Below are 26,477 nucleotides of genomic sequence, written 5' to 3' on the forward strand. Positions count from 1 at the left end.
GCGATTATAACACTATGCGTAAAATATTTTGGAACTCTACACGTTCTTTTGGTTCGGCACAACGATTGGATGTACTTAGGAGTAAGGCAGGCGTAAGGGATAACAATTGAAAAAAATTGTTCGAGGGCTGTCGTTATCCTAAGACCAGGTTTCGGAACAAGATCTTTTCATGGAAATCCTGAGATTTTGAAGACATCGTTGCAGGAATAGCAGTAGAGGACGTTCTCAATTCCAAAGTTTACGTGAAATACTCGCATTTATCGTGGAGTGGGATTTCATGGAAAGAAAGGCGTTTTTCGACGATTGAATAACTGTCGATCTTATCTGTTAAAACGAACCAACGGTTTTGAAAAAGTTATAGATGATTTTACCTCAATCAAGGCTCGAAGAATAAATTGTCACTAGTATTGATTTAAATTAAGTGTATTTTTTGAATTCTGCACTATATCAGAATCTTTGGAAAATGTTTATAATCTTTTAATAACATTGAATTTTGATTCCGTTATCGCTTGTAGAAGGTGGGGGAGGGGGTTCTATTGAAACCAGACAGTTCCGCGCCGTCTGCAGAAGCTTTACACGACACCACTGATTTTAATCAAAATATACTCAATCTGTTTTCTTTTTAATTTACTCAGTTGTTTTTATTTTTTGTTTTCAATATTCATTATAAATAAATAGTTGCAGACTCAGAACTCATGTTATGAAAATTTGCGAGACAACTACACTACTTCATGGAGAGGTGTAGTAATAAAATCTTATGGTTTTATAAAACGACTTTCAATCTTCTTAAATTAAAATAAATTACCTTATTCTACTTGACTTACAATTTATTACATACTGTTCTATCAGAATTTACAATGATTTTTTGTATGCGTTGGATGATTGATGTTAAGCATTCGTCCTATCATAGATTATTGACACTGATGATCTGATTTATCCATCCAATGAAACTAGAAACTTTCACGTACACTCCGGGAACATCTACTCGACCGCATCCGAATCCCCATGACACTAGACCGGCCAGTTCATAGAATCCATCGTCTTGACAAACTAGAGGACCACCTCCGTCACCCTGACAGGCGTCGTTTCCTTCTTCACCACCCGCACAAAAACTGGATGCGGGCAATATGAAAATTTTCTCTGTGACGGCATTTACCTTTCGGATGCACTCAGAATCACTCACGATAGGAATCTCCGCTTCACGCACTCTAAGCGGAATCGGTCCTGCCTCGCCCATGTAGCCATAACCTGTTACAGTGCATCGTTTTCCAGCAGCATGGTTCACACCTCGCGCCGGTAGACAAACCTGAAATGATAAAAAAATAGTCAAACATATCCAAGATTATAAAGGCTGCTCACAACTTCATACGCATAGTTTAAAACAATGAGAACTACAATTCTTTAATGTATGATTAACCCTCTAGTGCCCAAGTTTATTTCTAGACGGGCTTCGGTAAAACCACTATGAATCATTATAAACACTTTTTAAGTATTTATTGAAGCCTTTTAGATGGTTGACTGAAGCCCGCCAAATGGCGGCATTGGGCACTAGAGGGTTAATCAAACAAACGTACCAGACAAACACCGTCCCTTAGTTCCGCTTGGCCGTGGAGCTTCAGTAGCGCAATGTCGTTGTCCAATGTTTGACTGTTGTGATTATGATGGATGTACGTGGTTGCCACTCGGAGTGTTTGTGCTCCCGGACTTCCGAATTTACGTGTCAAATCATAGTCACCTACTCGCACATAAATTGCGTCACCTGATCGTACGATGCTAAAATTAAAAAGGACAAAACATTAAAAACTGCCACCGTTGTCGAGTCTTACTCATACTGACTTTGTTACACAATGTGCCGCTGTCAGCACCCATTGCGTACCAATCAGGGCTGCACCACAAAGGTATTGATTCAGAGAGTTTATTAAGGCCACTTGCCAACACCATTCACCATTTTCTCCATCTTCTCCTCCAACGACACGACCCTTCCGATGACTATTCCAGTACTTGACTGTTGTAGAGTTGCTAGCTCGAACGACGCTTGGATGATGACTCAGATCTTCTGGAACAGTGTCGTTATGATCACTGTAAATTATAGGTATTGGAACAATACTGTGACCAAGTACTAAACGTTCAGTGCTCTTCGATCGATAAATATTTTCCATCTCAATATGTCGACCAGTGCGACTTCGACTATACGACACATCCTCGAGCGCAATGCGGCTGAGGAACGATCGCGCACCTCGACTAGTTCCCTTAACTCCACAGACATATTTTGAATAAATTTGGGGCCTTGCTGTTGTGGTTGTAGGCAACGGTTCGTGAACAGGCTGAGAATGCTGATGAACTGGTGGTTGCGTTGGTGGAACTTCGTAAATGTTATTGCTCACTGGTCCAGGATAAGTATTGGGCACCGGCGGACCATAACTTGGTTGAGGTGCTTGTTGTGGGTGCTGAGGAACGGGCGGTAGCTGTGGTTGTGCAGGATAAGGCTGAACAACATTCGGTGGTACCGGTGGATAATTACCAGTTTCAGTTGGTTTGATTTTACCCAAAACCGCTTGGGCTTCTTGAATTCTAGACTTGGGAGCACAGCATTGGGTACCAGATTTCTTACATTTGAATAAATCAGTCATCTCAGCATTACGGAAACATGTGAAACTGAGCAGGCCTACAATACATGAACCGGGGCATTCTTCCCTTGGATCAGGTGCTGCTGTTGTTGTAGGTGCTTGAGTAGTGGTAGTGGTAGTAGGTAATGGACGTTTAGGAGGAGCTCTGGTGATCGGAGCTTTAGTGTTATCACAACAAACTGATCCGCGCTTACAGTTGGAAGTATGTTGAATCAAGACCGATGGTCGCTCACAGAATGCTGCCATGATATTCAACATACAGAATCCAGGGCATCTGGGAAGTGGTGGCTAAAATAATACATTGAAAGATAATTTTCAGGCATAGAAGTTTTACAGTAAAGTTCTATCTTACAGGTGTTGTTGGTCTCCTAGTGGTTGTAACGATTTCTTGTTTATGATCCTCTGCCGTACCAGTTACACAGCAGGATCCTTCGTTAGGACAAAAGGCTTCGCTGTCGACATCATCGCAGAAAAGGGCAAACAACCCGTTTACACATTCGCCTTCACACGATTTGTGAACTGTTCCTTGGGAATTCGAAACTGTCGTTTTGTGTTTTAATGGAGTTGATTTTGTTGGTTTTGGAGGTGGATTTGTTTTTGACTTGATCGGTTCTTCTTGCGAATTATTTTTATCCGAATTTTTAGAGGGATAAGGTTTGGGTGTAGTAGTTTTATTTGCCTTACTGTCATAATGAGCTGTCGGAACGTATAAATCTGCAGGCGGTTTATCCGGATAAATGTCCCTGGACACGCAGCATTTCGTACCACTCTTACAAAGGCCAGCCGTCATCAGATAAGCTTCACAATATTCAGCTATTCTATCGGCCACGCATACTCCAGGGCAGGTAGCTAAAACGAATGAATGAACAGAACATTTTAGATCACGTATCTTGCAAGTAGAAGCAACAGTTATAATCACCTACAATTATTTTTGCTATCCTTATCTTTTTCTTTTATTTTTGCTTCTGTTGTGGGCTTTGGTGTGGTGGTCGTTGGCTTTGGAGTGGTAGTCGTTCGTGGACGAGGTGTGGTAGAAATGTTGGCAGCCGCCGATTGACTTTCGACGCAACATCTCATACTGGGAGAAGGACAAGGGATGTCTTCCAACACCTCGTAACAGATTAACGTTGCCAGTGTATGAACGCAAACCCCAGGGCATCCTTTGGCATCCTCTGTCGTAGTGATGGAATCAAGTAATCCTGCGTGGCAAATTAAATGTTAGTATTGGTTCGGGACAGTGGGACTACACATTAAATTACTAAAATCTTCTGTCTGCGTTATTCCTCGAATTGTAACTCATGACTGAAATGTGAAATATTTTGCTTATGTATGGTTAACCATCACATATCATACTCGCATTAAAAATTGGCTTTCGTGAAGGATAATGTTACAATTGAATCTGACTTTTAGCGCGTTACGCAGCATCTGTAAATATTTTCTGTGGTAGAAGAAATTTATTCATCAGTTTTGGAATTATATTCAAATTCTTTTGAATACTTAATAAGATATAGCGAGCCCAGTAAAAATTAAAATTGTTACCCAGCATTGATCTTCAGCTCAGGGTTACTGTATGGCTGGAGTTCCAACTATTGAAAAAATGGATCGTGATAATACGTTTAATTGTACTTTGAAAGCTATATAGTAAACGCATATTTTATAAGAATCCGGATTTTTAAGAGTTCGTTCTATATAAGTGGGAATAAATCAACTCGTTTGATTTTCTTATTAACTGCTCAATTAGTTACCAGCTGCAGTTGAAAGGTTTTGTAGAATAGATGAATAGAATATTTTTCATTAGATCCAATCGTTATTGACATAATTTGCTACTAGAAAAAAAAGGAAACAGAAAATCCCTATAGACTCAGAAACCCACAATTCACCCAGATACTACACGGTGTCTCTTGTAGAAGAACTTAAGTAAAAAAAATCGCTCCATTACTCATAATTCGAAAACTTAAGGTGTACCCTTTAATATGCTAACAAAGTTAAAATGTTCTATCGGTTCCATATGTTTCAGAAATATAGAGTATAAAGAGAAATATAAAGAGTTATCTCCTATCGTACTTTAGAGATTGTTCATGTATATAAAACTAGCAATAGAACTAAAGTAGGTATATATTGTATGAATATCGTTAAAATAAAGCAAACAAAGAAACCATATTACTGCCTTGTGGTACTCCAGAAGTGCTAGAAAATGAGGAGGATAAATAGAAACTTAGTTTTACACGTAGTGTTCGGTAACATATGTAGGATCCTAACCAGCCAATAGGGGTCTTCACATCGAGCTCGTATACGAATACCCTGCCGTAAACTGTGTATCTTCCATTACTCGTCAATGGAGGTGAGTATTTTTACGGCTGGGTATTTGTTTACGAGCTCGACATGAATACCCATAATGAATTGTTATGATGCACCAAGTCGAGGAAGCTTTCGTAAAAGTACTCGATTGTCAATCCGATCAAAAGCTGCTTTTTTATCAGTATAAATTGCATTAACCTATGGCTTCTGCTTCATATGCGATATACAAGTCGATGTAAAGTCCAAAAGGGTTGTGATAACAGAACGATCGGGTCCATGTTGATAGCTAGAAATGTAATTTTTGGTTCAAGAGAGGACTTTCGAGCTTACTACAAATCCAAACAATTTAGACGAAGCAGGGAGACTGGTTATGCCCTGATAATTCTTTATGTTTCGCCGTGGGAAAACAGGAAACATGTATGACTACTTCTAAATCTTTGGGAATCTTCGTTGTTCGAATGATGAAACATTCGTAGCTATGTCAAATAAAATTATTACCAATTTTCGACAACAATTGATGCAATCCTCAATTGCTACGATGAGCTCTCTTTATAGCCAATAAGTTAGTTGTGAGTTTATTTCCCTTTTTTTGACAAGTAGGTTTAGATCCCTACGAATGATAAGTCCTAATTGAAAAAGCAAAAAAAAGTCCTAACATTTAAAATTACAAATTTCTAACAGTGTTGAGAAGTCACCATTTAGGATTGGCCACACTAACTCATTATTTACCAATATTTATCCTAAATACTTAAGCTACTAACAAACCCCCCTTTAATAAAAAAGCATCCAACTCGAAAGAATCTCTTCTGATGAACAAGAGAATTTTTGATAAGATGAAACCAAAACAAAGGAAAACTAATAGCAAATTTCTTTATTCCACCAGCTCACATTGCTTAGACCTGGAGTCGCCCGAACTGCTGTCAAAATCCTTCTTTATTTGCTTGAGTTTGACCCAGAATTGACCTGGAAGCACCTACAAAACAGACAGTTTCGCACTGTAATTTTTGTCAGTTTTGCGAGTGAGCTCACCAATACTATTACATCGTATCTGTCAAAACGGCCAAAACACGCGGGTGATGCTGAAAACTACCAACAAAGCACAACATGTACTCAATAGAACAAGCAAAACATATGACAGCATTATGTTTACATCGCACATGGTCTAACACACACCAACGCAAGGCTTCAGATCGTAGATCGAAATCGTTTTTCCATTCCACTCGAAAGTTGGCACTAGCCCCGTGGATTGAAGAAATTCGCTATAAATAGACCTCCTTGATGTTCGAAAGTCTGTGTTTATCTAGCACACGGTAAAGAATATATCGTCGGCTTCGTGCAACACTGGCACAACTCAAAATTTTGCATTTTTGAGTTTCTGATGACGAACGATACGAAACCTCGTTTCAAAATTCCCAAAAAATCCAGAGTTATGAGTAGAAGTGCCTTTGCAGAACAAATCGAAATTTTTCCATAAAGTTAGTAAAAATAAGGTTTAAACTTGGACAACGTGCTCATAATATGTGCATAATAGACCAAAAAGTATTAAAGGAGGATTGATAATCTTAAGCTTCAAAGTTTTCTTGAAAATCGAAAAATAAATTTCCGACGCAAATTTTCAAACGCGTTTTTCTCAAAACTATGATTTTTGAGTTGTGCCAGTGTTGCACAAAACCGACGATACTTAGTTCTGTCCCACTAGGTACTTTGTTTGCCTCTCGCTTATGCTCGTTCGATTTAGATGATAACGTAGGATGGTGGTAATGAATGACGAAATGGCTAATTGTTAGCACTGCTACACAGTTTAGTGATGTCAGCTTGGCTTATACTCCGGGAACCCCAATAGGGCAGATCTCCCCATAGATTTTTACTGAAGTTTACATTAATTGAATGTTTACTCGCTTTTAGATGCATATGAGCAGTACATTCTTAATTCGAAGTTAATCCTATAAGCAGGGCTCTACAATGAAACTGAATATTCTGCGTGGTCATTTCAATTCGAACGATTTTATTTTCAGTTTATTCCTTTCAGCTACTACATATCATCGAATCACGATGAACATTTTCGCTGTCAAACTGATTACGGTTTTCTTTCCCGTCTGGTGTTCATCGCGTCATTTCAAATGAAACTGATGACTGTCTCAATTGACGGAGACACTGACGCATATTATAATATTTGGGGTATCGGTTCTATTATCGTCCGGTTTCACCTATTATCGTTAGGGGGTAAATGATGTCCAAGATCGTTAATTTCTTGCATGATGTTCTTCATAATGGAGAGTACCTCTCTTCAAAATATTAGTGTTCTATGACTTCTTCAACCCCCCGGACGATAATAGGTAAAACCTGACAATAATAGAGCCGATACCCTATATTATAAGTCTTCGATACTTCCCTTTCCTTCAGCATGTCATTTGAAATAAACATCGTATCATGTCATTTGAAGATAAATTTCTCACACTGCAAGACACAGTTGAAACAGCAATGGTATCCAATAAATACGTCACGCAAGTTCCGATGAACATTTTGGCGATTTTTCTTGCTGTTGATCACAGGTGCCCACAGTAAACTACGAACCAGCTAATAAAAAACATGTTATTTTTAATTTTAGAATTAAATTTAGCTCGTGGTTAGCAGCGAGGATAAAAAATTAGCTTTCAGTTTTTAAGATACCTCAAAAATTAATACGCTAGATTTAAATGGTGCCGTTAAATATTTTTTTTGTATTGTGCCGTGCCAAATAAATGTTATGAACAAAAAAATCACTGGCGCCCCGCAGCCACTTCGGGTTGTGAAATTAATGTTAGCGTCCTCCGTTTCATATCGTCACGAGCTTCAAGCGTGAAGTTCTGCATGGAAGCACCCTGTCTCTGTCAGCGCTAATTGTTATTTTTAATTGACAATCGTCAGGTGATAGTGACGCTGTTAATTTTCGCTTTCAATTGAAAATCCTTTCTTTACTTTTCGAGCCCTACAGCTGTTAAAATCAAAGTAAGAGCATTCGAGTAGCTTTCATTTCACTTACAAAGTGCTCAAAAATAAAGCAAATGTTTTTTAAAAAAATGACTGTCATTTATACGTTTAAAGTGGACCATTAGAATAGCAGATAGCATAGCGAAAACAAAATTTATTCAAAAAAAGTCTGGTAGTCATGGGTTCGTGTATAGTCATTCCATTTGATGTCAAAGAATTGATGTTTTTTTCTAAGGTCTGAATTACATACGTATACTAACCTGACAGGAAACTGCCCGCTAATGAATCATCCTGGCTCCAAACGGGAGTGTTAACCATGATTGTTATGAGTATTATTTTTAATATCTTCATCTTCATTTTAACGCAACGAATTGGTTAAAGATTGAATTCATAAAAAGGTGGTAATTGATCGTTAGATTATCACTCTACTGTAACACTTGATTATAAGCACTTTTTATCATATGATACCACACATAGTAATGTTGAAAATTCCAGATGAGTTGTTTAATCGCTGAATCGTTCTTAATTTGCTTCGTACACTGCTTGTTGTTTCACTACCCGTTAAACATATGATTACATAATTATGTTTTGTGTTACATCCTTCGGTATAAACACATCGGTGAGTTTCTTTTTCTTCTACGCTGCACTATTTGAATTTATCACAGTTTCGTTTACATCAAAAGCTCTGATTTTTTTCTTCTGTCTCTTGTTTAACCTCTTTCATTGGACCACTTTTCACGGCGTGCTATTCCGTGTTGGCATCTTTAGTCCAATGGGGAATTAGTTCATCCAGAAGCGGTAAATCGTGGCGCCGATCGAATAGTCTGAAATGGAATAAGTAACGTGGGAGGTGCAATCAGTTACTGGACGAGTTTGAGAATAAATCGTTAAGCTAGTCTACTTGGAAAGTGCCCAAATATTTTAATCATAACGTTTAATTTCAGTTTTCTTTGAAATGACACAACGAGCCATTGACCTATTTGCATACTATATTGCATTTATGATATCCATGTTTCACACAGCCATTGATGAAACAGGTTTCCGAACCAACTGGCGACGGAAATGTATTCCTCTTCTTTTGGACGATGAAAGCTGCTCAACATTCTTAGCTTACTTCGGTAACAAATGCGCACGCTGAAGCAGCAGAGCAGAAATGCGTTAAAACTGTATTCAAATATTTGTGTACAGAGTCACATTGTCATTCTTGCTGAAATTCCAGGTATGCGGTCGGGTGAGAGTAAAATGAGCACGTTGACCCACTAAAAAATTCAGATCGACCAGACATTGCCACTTTCTTTGAAGAATTGTTTTGAGTGGGATTTCTGACCCGATTTTTTGTTGCTTTTTGCAATTCTTTTTTTTTTAACTACTACAGTTGAGCCTTAATGTGACAATGGAACAAATAACATATTGCAAAAGCTTTTATAAACAAACGAAAGTAATTCGTGCTGCTCGGACGCTTCGATGTAAAACGCATTTTTCTATATTTAACCTTAACGTAGTAATGATGCAATGAACGAATCAAAAGTATGATTTAACTAATATTGATTTTGATGTTCAAAGTATAGAGTAAGGAACGGCTTAAGTTTTGGCACCTATTTTTAAGAGTCGAAGAAAACGGGCCTCAAACTCCTGAATTTTTATCAATGTAGACAATTTCCATGACGGGAACAAACACGCTGATTAACTAGCTGTCTTACAAAGGTATAAATGTAAAACACTGTTGAAAACAGAGAAATCTTTGAATAAGCGTCAATCAAAAAATCAACCAAAATTGTAGTTATTCAAACCATTTAGGTGCTGAAGAAAATATGTTCGGGGTGATTGAAATAAGTATTCCACGATTGAAAACTTTAATTGATTATTGTTAAAGTTTGCAAATCAGTTTTATAATCTGAAAATAAGTACTGACAGAGAAAAAGATAGCGAACAATTTGGTTTAAAAAACGTGTCCCAATGTTGCAAATCTTGGTATAGTTCTGTTAAGAACAGTACTGATGAAAAACGCATTTTCTACCCTACAGATGCATTGGTAAAGACGCTGACCGGTACATCTATGTTAAACAACAGCCCCAGCTTTGTTCATAAGCATAGCAATACTCGAAGTCAATCGCCAATAAAAGATATTCTTAACAATTAATGTTATTATTACATTATATATTATTATACATTTACTCAAACCAAATTGATTTGATCATCGTATGAATTCAACCTGTGTAATGAGATCTATCTAGCTAGCTTATAAGTTTCATATTTCATTTGTCCCCTTTCTTGGTGACCGGTGAAAGTATGATACAGTTGAGTGAAACCAATGCCATCGCGGTAGCATGGGTGATGTAGCGACTTCGTCAACCAATGATGAAGTATACTACAGGATTTAAATTTCAACTCTCGGTAACAGTGTTGAAAGATGCATCAGATAGCCTAAATGATTTAGTTTGTTGACTCATCAATAATCGAAAAAATTCGTTAGAAATACAATGATGATTCGTAAACAATTTGTGTTAAAACGCGGTGCAGTGATAAACCCTATTTTCATTATCTCCTATTGCGTAGCACGAAACTTTACTACGCAGAGATGGACGAATGGAACGAATGTTCGAAGTTGAAAATGCGCCTAAAGGGAATAACCATTTCTCTCTCCGCCGGCTATGCTGCATTTGTCTGACATTGCATTTTCTCGTTCGGTTTTCGATTTCCATCAAAACAACGTGGAGTTGGGAGATATGCTGCGGATGGTGGTATGTGGTATTTTTTTATAACCTTGACACAATAAAACCAGTCTCGGTCTATGCGTGTTTCGAATACATTGAACTCTTTTAACCTATTTCTATGACGAGTCACAGCGTGAATCTTTATATGGGACATTCTCTCAGCGCCGAACACTATGAACAGTGATTAAGTGTGGTCAGGAATTATTAATGGTAAGGAAAAAGTTCACAGCGTTTAAGTTTTTTTATATTATTTTACTGAATGAGTGTTATTAGGTTGGGGAAAACAACCTCGAAAATACATATAGCACTTTGAGAGCATAGCAAACAAAGTTAATAATAATTTAAACTAAACTACATAGGGGCAATCGCTCCTATATTTATCTCAGTACCTATATTCATCTCATCACGCCTTTTTGATCAATTTATCGTTCAATTTTACCATATTTTCAACCACTTACTTTCAACCACTTGACAAAATCGAGAAGCTTATAGACTTACTTCTAAAATTTGTAGAAATTTGACGTTAAATTGGACAAATGAGAGATATAAGATGAATATAGGTGCACCTAGCTGTTGAGATGAATAATGGAGCTATTACCCTATATTATTGAAAAAAAAACTAATAATTAGAGCTTATCATAAATGGAAATTTTGTCTATTTGTATTATGCTCCAGTGCGAGATGATGGATAGATTAATGTAAAACAATAATTTTATGTTGTGAAGAAAGCTTTAATAGTCACTGATGTCAGTGCAGTTTGGGAATGGTCCTGGGTTACCTTTCTAGGTTTGGTTAAAAACGCCAATTTGGCAACTGGCCAATTTGGGGTTTTACATGTCAGAGGTTCCTGATCTCTTCTCAAAGCGCAATATTGACTAATTTTTTCATTCGACCCGTATAATCGGTTGAAACGATGGAAGTCCTGGCGAACAATAAAGTGCATCGTAAAAACCGCGAGGTTTTGAATTTTTTGTTTATGTTTAATTTTAAACACCTTAATAATAATTGGTCATTATATTGTTAACCATACAAAGGGTTGACCTCCGTTTTTTTTTTCTTTTTTATTATAGACGATTCAACCTTAGGGGTCGTTCGCGTCTTAGTGAACCTCCGGTTAAAAATCACTGTGTTGATGCAATTTTGAAGCATTCTCAATTTATTGTTTAGGAATCGAACAAAAAAAAACGTATGAAAATGAAAACGTCCTTTATTAAACCTGATTGCAATTGCAATGTTAATAACTTTCTTGTCCGTTTGGGTCAGATTTTAACAGTTCGTTTAGCTCACAACATTCTCTCAGTCTATCTCTCCCTCTGGGTATCGCTGCTTCGGAGATATTTCGGGCCAACTAATTTGTGACGTAGACACTTTGACAATCATGATCGGAACAGTTTAGACTATTTCCATGTCATATTGTCACAGTTAAAATCGCATGAAATCATGAACAAATTAAGTTTGTTGAAACAAGCTGTCGGTCTAGTCTACAAAACCACAATTCCACCAAAAATTTCAACTTTGAAGCAAATATTTCCCACAACAGAATTTTGTATTATCACAGAAGCAAATTGTTGAAAAATATACTGTATTTTTGTAATATTTGGTTCCATTATCACTGCAAAGTGTCCCGATCATAATACAACACCCTAGTTTAGCGATGACGTAGATAAGAATTCGCCCATTCTACGATCATCATAACGACATACAGAAAAAAAAGTAGGTTGTATCAAAGATACGGCCGAATGGAGGACATAGGACTAGGGGACTTGGATTGGGCCAGTTTTCGTACCTAATTTTGTATAGCTCTCATCTATTGATTTTCCTTTTTTATCATTTACGCGAGTACTAATTTAGTGGTAAATTACAGTTGACCTAATATTTCAACAGGAAACTGGCAGAAACAATAGTATACTACTATTTACAGATACTATAGATACTATTTACAGACACGCTTTTCACCGTTTCATAAATATAACTAATCTCATCATTTAACTTCTTCGCTACACACTTAGATTTTATTGCCGCTGAAATGTTCTACAGGTTTTCGACAGAGTTTTCATGAACGTTGGCAAACGAAATGTCAAAAATTGCTAGTTTACGGTACAGTGATTAAGTGTGGTTAGGAATTATTAATGGTAAGGAAAAAGTTCACAGCGTTTAAGTTTTTTTATATTATTTTTCTGAATGAGTGTTATTAGGCTGGGGAAAACAACCTCGAAAATACATATAGCACTTTGAGAGCATAGCAAACAAAGTTAATAATAATTTAAACTACATAGGGGCAATCGCTCCTATATTTATCTCAGTACCTATATTCATCTCATCACGCCTTTTTGATCAATTTATCGTTCAATTTTACCATATTTTCAACCACTCACTTTCAACCACTTGACAAAATCGAGAAGCTTATAGACTTACTTCTAAAATTTGTAGAAATTTGACGTTAAATTGGACAAATGAGAGATATAAGATGAATATAGGTGCACCTAGCTGTTGAGATGAATAATGGAGCTATTACCCTATATTATTGAAAAAAAAAAACTAATAATTAGAGCTTATCATAAATGGAAATTTTGTCTATTTGTATTATGCTCCAGTGCGAGATGATGGATAGATTAATGTAAAACAATAATTTTATGTTGTGAAGAAAGCTTTAATAGTCACTGATGTCAGTGCAGTTTGGGAATGGTCCTGGGTTACCTTTCTAGGTTTGGTTAAAAACGCCAATTTGGCAACTGGCCAATTTGGGGTTTTACATGTCAGAGGTTCCTGATCTCTTCTCAAAGCGCAATATTGACTAATTTTTTCATTCGACCCGTATAATCGGTTGAAACGATGGAAGTCCTGGCGAACAATAAAGTGCATCGTAAAAACCGCGAGGTTTTGAATTTTTTGTTTATGTTTAATTTTAAACACCTTAATAATAATTGGTCATTATATTGTTAACCATACAAAGGGTTGACCTCCGTTTTTTTTTTCTTTTTTATTATAGACGATTCAACCTTAGGGGTCGTTCGCGTCTTAGTGAACCTCCGGTTAAAAATCACTGTGTTGATGCAATTTTGAAGCATTCTCAATTAATTTTTTAGGAATCGAACAAAAATAAAACGTATGAAAATGAAAACGTCCTTTATTACCTGATTGCAATTGCAATGTTAATAACTTTCTTGTCCGTTTGGGTCAGATTTTAACAGTTCGTTTAGCTCACAACATTCTCTCAGTCTATCTCTCCCTCTGGGTATTGCTGCTTCGGAGATATTTCGGGCCAACTAATTTGTGACGTAGACACTTTGACAATCATGATCGAAACAGTTTAGACTATTTCCATGTCATATTGTCACAGTTAAAATCGCATGAAATCATGAACAAATTAAGTTTGTTGAAACAAGCTGTCGGTCTAGTCTACAAAAACAATTATTCATAACAAATTCGATGTGAACTTAAAATATATCGTCCTATCTGATCATAGAATTTGTACCAGGATAGGAATAGAGTGAGCTGTGACTGGGACAAAAATGTATAATAACCGGACCAGCTATTTTATTTCAGATCCTTTGAAGTCAAGTATTTTTAAGTAGACAATTCAATTGCGAAAAACTATTCTTTACATTTCAAAATGAGGGAAAATTTTACACTAACAAAAACTACTCCATTTATTGTAAGTACCTACCTACCAATTTAGTTGAACAACGACTTGTTAAACGATAGTTCAGCTAAAATAAGCTATTACTTAATGAGCTGTAAATCACCAAAATTGTTTGTTGGATACGTAAAATCCATCAGCAAGGCAGAGACAAAGTAATGTAGTGACTTCTCAGAAGTAAGCTGTACCGGTCATGATACATAACAGGCCTTCGCACTCCACCAAAAAATTCAACTTTGAAGCAAATATTTCCTACAACAGAATTTTGTATTATCACAGAAGCAAATTGTTGAAAAATATACTGTATTTTTGGAAAATTTGGTTCCATTATCACTGCAAAGTGTCCCGATCATAATACAACACCCTAGTTTTGCGATGACGTAGATAAGAATTCGCACATTCTACGATCATCATAACAATATACAGAAAAAAGTAGGTTGTATCAAAGATACGACCGAATGGAGGACATAGGACTAGGGGACTTGGATTGGGCCAGTTTTCGTACCTAATTTTGTATAGCTCTCATCTATTGATTTTCCTTTTTTATCATTTACGCGAGTACTAATTTAGTGGTAAATTACAGTTGACCTAATATTTCAACAGGAAACTGGCAGAAACAATAGTATACTACTATTTACAGATACTATAGATACTATTTACAGAAACGCTTTTCCCCGTTTCATAAATATAACTAATCTCATCATTTAACTTCTTCGCTACACACTTAGATTTTATTGCCGCTGAAATGTTCTACAGGTTTTCGACAGAGTTTTCATGAACGTTGGCAAACGAAATGTCAAAAATTGCTAGTTTACGGTACATCGATATATTTGCTGAACTTTCATCGAAATATATTGCTGACATTTGTTAAAAACTTCCCCGAGCTCGATCAGCTGTTGGGAAATCTCAAAATGATACAGTCAGAATGATAACAGTTGGCTTTCTAAACCCAACTTCAAAAGATTAAGTCCAATATCATCCTTTCCAGTCGGTTCTGTGTACTTACACATTCGCCGCACCCTTAGGTGGCATCCATAAATTACGTAACGCTTATAGGGGGAGGGGGGTATCCTTGAGCGTTATGATTTGTTACATCTGGGAGGGGGAGGTAAAATCAGCGTTACGTAACGTTACAAAAACTCTGAAGAGACTCTCCAAAACAAACATTTTTATCATGCAAACTTTTCTACAGCGTTACGTAATTTTTAAAGGGAGGGGGGGGGGGTTAGGAGTTAGCGTTACGTTTTGTTACATATGAGGGATGCGGGTCCAAAAATTGGGTGTCAGCTAAATTATATCTACAAAAAACTTATACCTCTATTGTATTTAAGCATAACGCACTGAGCTAATTGATAATTTGAGACTCGGAGTTGTATTATACTCATTTCGAAGCACACTCGCACAACAAAAACCATGCAAGATGCATCCGGCTGTAAGAAAGTGATAGATTTAGGGCACCGGCTGTTCATCACCTGTTCGATCATCCTTGCCAGCATAACCATTTCACTGTTTCTATGCGGTGTTACAATAACTGTAAGTTAACACAAATTCTCTATTGCACCGCATTCCGTGCGTTGTGGAACGGGTTTTGTGTATGCACCGAGTTTTATCTGGTTTTATGGCCTCAGAGTTGCACTCATTCGATCATAAATCTGCGACGACATACGAACTGAGTCAAATTGACAGATCACGTCTGTGGATTTTGGAGTAATACTCCACAGAAAAGATGATGGTGCCTTAATGTTTATTGCACTCAGAAAATACAGTTTGGAATAATGACTCGTCTCGAAACATGGTGGTTTAGCATACCTCAATGACATGCATACGCACAAAACCGAACCACACTGTTAAATGCTGTTCACCTTTCCGTTGAATATGTTTTCTTCGATTGCAGTTCCGGCAATTACCAATTCATGATTAGTCATTTAAATTAAAGTAAAAGTTTACCATTTCCGCTTCCAGCCGGGTTTTATAAACTAACGTTATGCACCAAATACTCGCAGCACACACTGTCTGGGTAAACTTTCAAATTTAATTCACAGCGCTTACAACCGATTGGACCGCTACGAGTGAGGAGAAATCGAACAGAACTGCGCGCATAAAACAACACAAATTATATTTTCTGCTGGATGGACGTGCTCTTTGTAACATCCTACAAACCTTTGCGGCTGGTTGAAAGGTATCTGGAATATGAAAATCCGCCAGGAATGAGAACACGGTATTGCGGTAATTCTTCACTTTCACACTTTTTTGCCGACGACACGTCCGACAGTGTTTGAAGTCAACTCTAAAATAAAGTTACTTAACATTACTCTCGAGCGGTTAGGCTCAGGCTCAAAGCTTTCTTTTCTACGTCTCTCTTTTGCCTCTCGATTCTATCACTTCTTCCTTTTGGGAGCTTTTCTTTGCTGGTTCAAGTTAATTTCTCGCCACTAATGAAATGGTTGCCCGCACATCAGGGCCTACCTGTTCGTATAATTCAAAAAATTAGATAAAACTCCATTATATCGAATAAAATCAATTGGCGCGTACATTGATACTGATAACTCTCGCTTCAGTTATGTTTGACGTTTGTGTTTGATCAATATAACCAGCACGCTTGCAGCAAGCACATTAGCAGCATAAGAGATTTGGGTGTTTTTCGGCAGCCACGAACCTCTATATCAATTGCGCAAATGCTACCACGCAGCTAGGCACATCTATCAGTTTGCGTTTGGAGTCTTGTTTGCTTAGTTAATTGATTTGTAATTAGATTATGTTCAGTTTACAAAATGATCGCTTGATTTAGGTAAAAGGATATCTGAGCAACTGAAGAAATTATTTGACACATCAACTTGATGTTTATTGGGCTTTCGGTGTGATAAACAATACACCTCACTTTTGAGTTCTAAATTCATTTTTAATCACTTTTCACTTTTTACTTCTACAGAAGTGGATACATATTTGGACATCCATTTGAAACCTTCTTCAGTGCTTAAGTTTACTGTGCACTTGCTTAGATGCTTAGGTGAACAATCCACCTAAGTGCTGAAGCAGACTTCAAATAGAAGCTGAAATACGTACCTACTGCCACTATAAAAAGTGATGAAATTAAAAGTGAAATGAAAACATTTTTGGCAATCGTAGGTAATTGAAAGTAGTCCATTCAATTAATTAGAACGTCTTACTATTCCCGGCAAACACTCACGGGCAGAAATTGCGAAACATATAATCGACACAGCAAAGAGTTGATGTATTTCAATAAGTCCCATGAACAAAATCTTGAATATAAATAATGAAATTGATACACTTAACATCGATTTCGTCAATCATTAGCCATCAAAAAACCCCATCAAAAAGCGTTCATGAGCCCCTCGTTTTGTTTTGACGTGCACTCTGAATAGCTAGTGATCTACTCTCTCTCCCTCTCTGTTCCTGATAGATTCTTCTGTTCGCTCACTGATTAGTCCATCTGCCTGTTCAAGCGGTTCAAGCACCATTCCATGGATATTTGGGTGTTTGAAATTTGCTTGCACTTGACTGGTTGGCATGAGTGCGTTCGACCGACATCGTCTTCAGGAAACCGTTATGACTGATAATTTTGCGCCGCTCTGTTTGTGGTTGCTATCATCCCAGTGTGCAGAGTACGGAAATTTCTTAATATTCAGTGTCGAATTTCGGAGGCTAATTCTGGTCACACAGAGTCAATATCGAGGTTTAATTCCTTTCAATTTGAAAGCGTGTCACTTGTACCATTATCACATTCGACCTAATTTAAAAAATATGGCATACAAGAAAAAGTTTTGCACACACTTCTTAACATTCTTTAATGCCTAACTGTTATTATTGTTAAAACTATTACAGAAGTAAAATGAATGTGTCCTTTTACAACTATGTCGAACGTCATAATTTCGTTTTCACTTAACACTTACTTTGCGGTACAGGTGCGAAAGGTAAAAACGGTTTCTGTAATCACTTTCTAGCGTTGAATTTCTAGCTATTATGATACGTCTACACCGAATGGATTGCACCGAGAGACTAACGATCGCGAAAAATGTTGAAACGAGCACAAAGTGGAATATACAAAAAGAGCCAACGTGGGTGAGATGTAGAAGGAGAAATGTTGCTTATATCCAAAAAGGACAAGCTCTGGTTTACTCATCGTCTACGGCACAATATTTTTCTATATGCACCATGCACTTCTGAGATATTTTATTATTATTTTTTTTTATTCTTTAAATTTATTGGATGGATAGAATATTACAATTTTTAAAATACGGGTGTAGTTAAATAATAACGAACAATATGCAATTTTACTGCAGCAGCGTGCATCTGTAACGTATGGAATATTCGAACTCTTTCATGACACTAAAAGAAAAGCATTGGATAAGGAGAGTACCATATAGGGCTTTTGCTACACATACATGCATAGCATCTGTTGGGCACACATTGCAAATTTACCATTTGTTTCCGTTGTGGCGATTCAAGATTTAATCATCAATTACTGGACGGATTGTTATCTTTTTAAACGGTAAAAAATTTTGAATATCTACAATTAGTGAAAATTATAATTTTATAATTTCATTTTGTAAAAAAAATCCCTAGAACGTATGCACTTTTTGGCGATCACGAATCGGCAAAGTCTAGCGAAAAACAGTCTTCAATCTAATTTCTAGATATTATAAACTAATAAGATAAAAAGTGAATTACGAGTTAACAAGATTAACTACTTTCTAGGCGTGAAAAAATCAATATTGATCAATATTTCACCCGAAAGAAAGAAAAACAAAATCCGAACACAACGTTTTTATAAACCAGCATTTTTCAAATTCATCTAAACTTTTTAAAACCTTCATGCAATTTACAAGGTACGTCTCTTATAGCAATATATTCTGCAACAACGGAAAATGTAATAATTTTTGGTAAACGTATTGTTTAATATTCGCGCCACTTCGGTTAGCCTGGGTCACAATTTAAAAATTTCCCAGTTTTACCGCATACCGAATTTGATTACTTCAAACATTTTTTTCTATGTGATAGGCAAACATGTTAGCTTGTGGAAATAAGTTTTCATTGCGTGATTTTCGTGTTGAATATTCTAAAATAATTAATTGAATTAAATTGCTCTTGCCGGTCCATGCTAATCATATGGAGCTGTCACTTTTGCCTGCCCAACAGATGACTAATACATATGCACTGTGCAAATGCCCTATACAGGAACTCATACACTAGAGTACTTTTTTACGCTATTGCCTTATCTGACTATTCTACCCGATCCGAATGACTAAAATTGACTCAGATTTCGTATTTGAATTTTTGGAGAAAACATTTAAATTCTTAATTCAAATTATTGATAACTATTTTTATTTCGGGCGACCATCTCAGCATATTTGTCATAAACAATTTAATCATCATATTTTTTTATAAGAAAATATTCTACGCAAATAAAAGATGTTTACTGATTTTATTGTTTTTGACGTAAGACTATATTTTGGCTTTCTATACTGGAGAACATTGAGTAAAAGTGAAAATAAAACCGGGTAGATCTCCTTTATTTCAATTTTTACTCCACATTCATATTATTGACAATTATATTATTTACTGAAAAAGCAAAAAAAGTTTAAAATATGAGTTGCGATTCCGGATTGTTCGGTACGTTTATTAATTTAAAAGCTACATGTTAGTGAGCTGAAGGCCCAAGCTGAACTGATTTATTATGTGGTTCGAAATGATCAACAGCAAAGGTCGTTAGCGCGAATTCTGTCAACTCGGCAGTTTCGGTGCTATTGCATCGATAAGTAAAGAGAACATGTCGATATAATTGATTTTATCTATTTGCGTCCTGAACTTATAGGTATATAATAGTGTTGATATGTTATCATTGTCAATAAAAATATACAATAAAAATTTATAATACAATAAAAATTTCGAATAAATATTAGTAAATATTTCTTTTAAAAACGAATGAATGTACGGTTAGATTGTTGTTGGGAGGACCACTCTACGAACCATCAGTGCACCACTTGAACGCCGGTAAACTCATCCTCTGACACATTCGGTAAGAGTGATGACGTCTACCGAGGAAGTGAGCTGTCAGTCGACACCACAGAAAAGACATTTACGAGTCGCAGATAGTACAATCCACGCCGCGTTTCAACTATGTACCTTTTAATTGAATAAATATTTTAGTATATATGTTGTGTAAACCATCAGCTATTTGTTACAACAAAGTGGCGACGAGTTTTAGCCGGTTGCGCGAAAATCAGTTTTTCCGTCGCGTTACAGTCAATTTATCGATCGACCAATTTTCCGCGTGGCGAAAGTGAGAAGTGAGGTTAGCATTATGCCGAATCCAGTACCACAAGTACAGCAGCCGAATCAGATGCTGATGCAAATACTTCAACAGCAGCAGCAGTTGATGGTGCAACTCACCCAGCAGATTTCTGCTACTCAGCTGGCCAAAAGTCCGGTTATTGATGAGGAAATTGAATCCGCAGGCACATGAACGGTTTACCAGTTTTATTCTGCCTAAACTGTCGAAGGAACAAACCTTCAGTGAAACAATTGCGAAATTGAAAACGATTTTCGGATCCCCAGTTTCTGTGTTTCATCGCCGTTATTTGTGCCTTCAGACGGCAAAGGATGATTCCGATGATCTTGTGTCGTATTCGTGCAAAGTGAATAAGGCGTGTGTGGATTTTAAGTTGCGAGACCTATCAGAAGATCAGTCTAAATGTCTCATATTTGTGTGCGGTTTGAAATCATCTCGAGATTCAGAAATTCGCATGAGGTTGATAAACAAACTAAATGAGACAGAAGACATCTCTCTGGAAAAATTAGTGGAAGATTGTAAAACGTTACTGAACCTGAAGCAGGACAACAGTCTTGTTGAAAAGCAGCAATCGCTCAGTGCTGTGAATGCCGTTCATGAAGAGCGGCTACCGAAACCTAGCAACAAACAAGGTGGCGGGGGTGCAGTTAACAACAATCAACCCAGAACCCCATGTTGGTCGTGTGGATGCATTCATTTTTCTGCAGATTGCCCATTTCGTGAACATCTGTGTCGGGAGTGTAGGAAGAAAGGCCATAGAGAAGGATATTGTGCTTATTTTTCGTCCGGCAACACCAGTGGCAATAGCAAGAAGAAAAAGAAGAAGTACGGTGGGAAGAACAAAGATGTGAGGATAGTGTCGGTAAAGAATATTAGTCAGCAGAGAAAGTTTTCCGAAATTGAAATCAACAAGGTTCCAGTGCGATTGCAGATCGACTCTGCGTCGGATATTACAATCATCTCCGACGAATGTTGGCGGCAAATCGGACAACCTCAAGGAACAGCACCCTCCTGCAACGCTAAATCTGCGTCTGGGGGTTCACTTGAGCTGGCCCTGGAATTTTGGTGTGATGTAAACATCGGCGGAAAAACGAAGAGAGGTTTGTGTCGTGTGGCTTCACCCAATCTCGATCTTAACATTTTGGGTTCCGACTGGATTGAGCTTTTCGGGTTATGGGACGTTCCTATTAATTCGTTCTGTAACAAAGTTAGCAGTCAACAGGCCCGTACGGATGAATCTCTGCAAGCCCAGTTCCCAAAAGTTTTCTCAGATGAAATGGGACTCTGCTCAAAGACAAAAGTTCGACTGACACTCAAAGGAGATCCCAAGCCAGTATACCGTGCAAAACGTCCAGTTGCATACAGTGTTCAAGGTGCGGTAGAAGACGAACTTCAACGATTGCAGAATTTGGGAATTCTCCAACTAGTCGATCACTCAGATTGGGCAGCACCAATTGTCGTTGTGCGCAAACCAAACGGTAGAGTCCGAATTTGTGCCGATTTTTCAACAGGCCTCAACGATGTTTTGGAGTCGAATCAGTGTCCGCTTCCCCTACCAGAAGACATCTTCACCAAAATGGCCGGATGTAAGGTCTTCAGTCATATTGACCTCTCCGACGCGTACCTTCAAGTGGAGGTGGACCCCCGGGATCAACCTCTCCTGACAGTCAATACCCACAGGGGACTTTTCCGTTATACTCGTCTCACGCCTGGTATCAAGTCAGCTCCGGGTGCTTTCCAGCAGATAATGGACGCAGTGGTGAGTGGCATTAGAAGAGCTTGTGGTTATTTGGATGACGTGTTAGTTGGTGGCCGGACGAAAGAAGAACATGACAAAAACCTAAAACAAGTGCTTAAACGTCTGGAAGAATACGGATTTACAGTGCGAATAGGGAAGTGTAAGTTCAACATGCAAGAAGTGGAATACTTGGGGCAAATTTTGGATGGTGATGGCATCAGACCCGATCCGGGCAAAACGTCAGCTATCGCTTCCATGCCACCGCCTCAAGATGTGCCTTCACTTCGTTCATACCTCGGAGCCGTTAGTAATTATGCAAAGTACATTCCGGAAATGCGAAAGCTACGGTTCCCGATGGATCAATTGTTGAAGTCAGGAGCAAAGTGGATTTGGTCAGGAGCATGCCAGCGATCATTTAACCGATTCCGTGAAATTCTACAGTCACCGTTGGCGCTTACACATTATAATCCCAGCATGAAGATCATAGTGTCAGCATCCGCTGACGTCAAATTACGGAATTGGAGCGCGCATTGCCCACAAGCTGCCAGATGGATCAGTGAAGCCGATACCATATGCATCAAGGAGTCTTACGCAAGCCGAGTTAAACTACAGTCAAATCGAGAAAGAGTGGTTGGCGTTGATCTTCTCAGTAACACGGTTCCATCGTATGATTTTCGGACGACATTTTGTTTTAGAAACGGATCACAAGCCTTTGCTAGCCATTTTTGGCTCAAAAAAAAGGCATTCCCGTGTATACAGCCAACAGGCTCCAGCGATGGGCGTTAATTCTGCTGTTGTATGACTTCAGTATCAAGTATGTCAGTACAGACAGTTTTGGATATGCAGATGTTTTATCCCGTTTGATCAACACCCACGTCCGTTCAAACGAAGATTACGTCATGGCATCGATCGAGCTGGAGGATACCGTGGAGTACATCGTCAAGCAGTCAGTTAAAGCTCTTCCAGTTACGTTCAAAATGATTCAATCTGGAACTAAGTCGGATGCAGTACTGAAGCAGGTGAAGCAGTTCGTCCAAACAGCTTGGCCATCAAGTCAGTCAAAAATCAGCGATTCACAGTTACAGCAGTTCTATCAACGACGGGAGAGTCTTTCAATTGTTGCTGATTGTCTACGGAGATCGACTGGTGATTCCAGCGAAATTCCGTGACCGAGTTCTACGTCTTCTACACAAGGGGCACCCAGGAGTAGAAAGGATGCGGTCTGTAGCACATAGCAACGTCTATTGGCCAGGAATCGACGAGCAAATCAGTCAGTGTGTTCGTTCGTGCGTCGAATGTTCGAGGGTAGCCAAGACAAACTCTAAAACCAACCTGGAATCTTGGCCATCACCAAAAAAGCCTTGGCAGCGAATACATGCAGATTATGCGGGACCGGTTAATGGCAATTATTACTTGATTGTTGTCGACGCTTTCAGCAAATGGCCAGAAGTCGTCTCTACCAAGCGCATCACAACATCTGCAACTGTGGCCATGTTCCGGGAAATCTTTGCCAGAAACGGATTTCCGGAGACTTTGGTTATAGACAACGGTATGCAGTTCACAAGCGAAAAATTCGAAGCCTTCTGCAGCAACCGTGGCGTCCTGCATCTGAAGACACCACCATACCATCCGCAGTCGAACGGACTCGCCGAGAGATTCGTCGACACATTTAAGCGAGGACTTCGGAAAATCACAGCGGGGGGAGAGGCCCTCGACGAAGCAATCGACACTCTTCTTCTGTGCTACCGCTCCATTCCATGTCGTAGCGCACCTGAAGAGAAGTCGCCTGCAGAACTACTACTGGGCAGAAACTTACGAACAGGAATGGATCTACTGAAACCGCCAACTTTGTTCTACAAGCAAACCGATTTCAAGCAGGAAGATCAGTTCAACCGGAAGCATGGCACAAAAGCAAGGAATTACGATGCCAAAGATCTGGTTTGGGCTAAAGTACACCGAAACAACACCTGGTCATGGGAACCCGGTCGAGTTCTTGGAAGGATTGGTCGAGTTATCTACAACGTGTGGCTACCTGCGAAGCGGGATCTCGTGAGGTCCCATGCGAATCAACTGAAGAAGCGGTATGAATCAGAAAAACCAAGAGCACCAGTAACACAGCAGACTTCCCAAATTCCGTTAAACATACTACTGGAGTCCTGCGGTGTAAGTAAGTCCTCAACTACTGAACCAGAAGGACCTATGTCAGCCAATCCAAAGTCAGCCCAATCATCAAAGCCAATGGAAGTTCCTCACCAAACACACACAAGATCACCAAGAACTTTAACTCAGCAGCAATCGAGCCAGCTTCGCCAGTCTTCGAGAGTCAGAAGACCACCCGTGAGGTATGAGCCGTATCATCTCTTCTAAGAGGGGGAGGTGTTGGGAGGACCACCCTACGAACCAACAGTGCACCACTTGAACGCCGGTAAACTCATCCTCTGACACATTCGGTAAGAGTGATGACGTCTACCGAGGAAGTGAGCTGTCAGTCGACACCACAGAAAAGACATCTACGAGTCGCAGATAGTACAATCCACGCCGCGTTTCACCTATGTACCTTTTAATTGAATAAATATTTTAATATATATGTTGTGTAAACCATCAGCTATTTATTACAACAATTGTGATAAGTAAAAACTGTATAGCTACATGATGAATTACTATCATGGGAAAATTAAAGAAAAGTTAAAAAGTCGAGCGAACACGCCTTGCACAGGCATCATAAGTAGACATCAACCATCTATCGACAAAACCTTCTCGTTCCAACAGCTCATCTAATTATTTGCTTCCGTGAGCTCAACCTAACTTGATGTCTCGAGGGTAAAGCTTTTTCGGAAAGTTTGTGACAATCTCCTTCCTGAATTGATTTATTGACCTGCTGTGGAAATTGAAACTGATGTATTAGAGGAAAACTTTGAAGGGGATGGTCACTTGTCGTCTATCAATGCAGCGGAGCACGATTTCTATTCGTGTGTAACCAAACAAAACCTGCACGAAAAATGCGCGTTCAAATATTTTGAAAATCCATTCAAACTCGTTAAAATTGCCTCAGTTGGTTAACACAGTTGCTCACCTGATTGGATCATTACACCTTATAGCATTTTTTTCTCAGCCTTCTGCTTTTCATTGATTAAAAACCAGTAGTTGCGAACGTATTTTTCTGATACAATCCAAATTGTCGGCCAAAATTCATAGCGACAGGGGGGTGGGGGTTGGTTTCAACAAACGAAGATTGCATCAGCATTTCGCAGTTTGCCTGAACAACTATGAGTATTTATATCATATTTGAAAGACCTAGTGGTTTAGTTCCAGGGAGAATTACTTAGGTGTAGTTTTTTAGAAAAAGATTTTTTGTTCTCAACTTGAAAAATAAATTTCAATTTTTATAGAATTGCATTCTCCACAAAAGCGATTATTATACACATATATTTGTTGATAATTTTGTCTATCTTTTAATGTTTCTACTGGAATAAGCCTATATAGAGGCTTCAAAATTATTTTCAGAGGATTATTCTGAATTCTTCGAAGTACTTCCTCTCTGTGATTGTCCATGACTGCGTAATATTTGTTTGTAAATTACCAGTTTCTTTTTGAGACAATGTCTATATTTCTCGCTGATGAGAGAAAGAATCCTACAACTTCCCAACAAACCAGTTTCTTGAACAACGGCTTATTAAGCTCTGTTTTAGCCGATATCCGCTTAATAACAGTTTATTCAGCTGTAAATCAACAAAGTTGTTTGTTGGATGCACTTCAATCGTCAACTCTCTATGTGCTTGTTTGAAAGTAAGATTCATACAAAAAATAAACTAGTCCTAAATATCTGACTTGATCACAAATATTTTCCGGATCCATTTTTTGGATTATCTGGTGTTGGAAAGGGCTCATTTGAATTTAGAGATAATGGAAATGGGAAATTTTGTAGATAATTGGGTTGTTTAGCTATTAATGGATTTCGGATTTTTTTATATTAGCTAGAAGAGAGTAATTTTCTGAGCAAAACGTGATTTTTTAAAACTTTATATCATAATCCTTCGATTTTTAAATGAAGAATAAAAATTCGCTCTAAACCGCTACAATGACAGTTGCAGAGCAGATCTTTCGAATGATATGAAAAACAGATATAGCTAAAATGATTTTCAAATGCCTGGCAATTAAAAAAAGAAATTTTTTAATTCGT

The 26,477-nt window shown here is 38.1% G+C and overlaps 3 protein-coding genes across 7 annotated transcripts; 2 read left to right on the forward strand and 1 right to left on the reverse strand.

Moving 5' to 3' along the window:
* Nucleotides 1-596: 596 nt before the first annotated feature.
* Nucleotides 597-18,276, reverse strand: LOC129732185 (protein masquerade). Of its 5 annotated transcripts, XM_055692781.1 has the most exons (8): nt 16,410-16,519; nt 16,197-16,339; nt 8,156-8,719; nt 3,551-3,826; nt 2,980-3,476; nt 1,837-2,915; nt 1,575-1,773; nt 597-1,306 (listed from the first exon to the last, which is right to left on the reverse strand). In XM_055692781.1, exons 3-8 carry the CDS (start codon nt 8,250-8,252, stop codon nt 905-907), a joined length of 2,550 nt encoding a protein of 849 aa, XP_055548756.1. In that variant the 5' UTR covers nt 8,253-8,719; nt 16,197-16,339; nt 16,410-16,519; the 3' UTR covers nt 597-904. The 5 variants fall into 5 exon arrangements, with proteins under 5 accessions (XP_055548756.1, XP_055548753.1, XP_055548755.1 ...); XM_055692778.1 differs by lacking the exons at nt 16,197-16,339; nt 16,410-16,519 and adding an exon at nt 18,161-18,276; XM_055692780.1 differs by lacking the exon at nt 16,197-16,339 and having other exon boundaries at nt 16,410-16,558.
* A 2,295-nt stretch (nt 18,277-20,571) lies between these two features.
* On the forward strand, nt 20,572-23,466 carry LOC129728867 (uncharacterized protein K02A2.6-like). The gene is made up of 3 exons (XM_055687334.1): nt 20,572-20,697; nt 20,861-22,946; nt 23,189-23,466. The coding sequence occupies exons 1-3, from the start codon at nt 20,572-20,574 to the stop codon at nt 23,464-23,466; spliced, it is 2,490 nt and encodes an 829-aa protein (XP_055543309.1).
* A 46-nt stretch (nt 23,467-23,512) lies between these two features.
* LOC129728868 (uncharacterized protein K02A2.6-like) lies at nt 23,513-24,664 on the forward strand. The gene has a single exon (XM_055687335.1). The coding sequence runs from the start codon at nt 23,513-23,515 to the stop codon at nt 24,662-24,664; it is 1,152 nt and encodes a 383-aa protein (XP_055543310.1).
* The last annotated feature ends 1,813 nt before the right edge of the window (nt 24,665-26,477 follow it).

Source organism: Wyeomyia smithii, chromosome 3, assembly GCF_029784165.1.
Source record: "Wyeomyia smithii strain HCP4-BCI-WySm-NY-G18 chromosome 3, ASM2978416v1, whole genome shotgun sequence".
Lineage (NCBI taxonomy): Eukaryota > Metazoa > Arthropoda > Insecta > Diptera > Culicidae > Wyeomyia > Wyeomyia smithii.

Coding starts and splice junctions, on each gene's coding strand:
- LOC129728868 (XM_055687335.1), top strand. CDS start 23,513: ATGCGGTCTGTAGCACATAGCAACGTCTATTGGCCAGGAATCGACGAG.
- LOC129732185 (XM_055692778.1), bottom strand. CDS start 8,252: ATGAAGATGAAGATATTAAAAATAATACTCATAACAATCATGGTTAAC. Junction 3,827..8,155: donor AGCGGGCAGTTTCCTGTCAG/GTTAGTATACGT, acceptor TTTGCCACGCAG/GATTACTTGATTCCATCACT. Junction 2,916..2,979: donor CTAGGAGACCAACAACACCT/GTAAGATAGAAC, acceptor GTATTATTTTAG/CCACCACTTCCCAGATGCCC.
- LOC129728867 (XM_055687334.1), top strand. CDS start 20,572: ATGCCGAATCCAGTACCACAAGTACAGCAGCCGAATCAGATGCTGATG. Junction 20,698..20,860: donor CTCAGCTGGCCAAAAGTCCG/GTTATTGATGAG, acceptor TTGTGCCTTCAG/ACGGCAAAGGATGATTCCGA. Junction 22,947..23,188: donor GGTTGGCGTTGATCTTCTCA/GTAACACGGTTC, acceptor GTTCAAACGAAG/ATTACGTCATGGCATCGATC.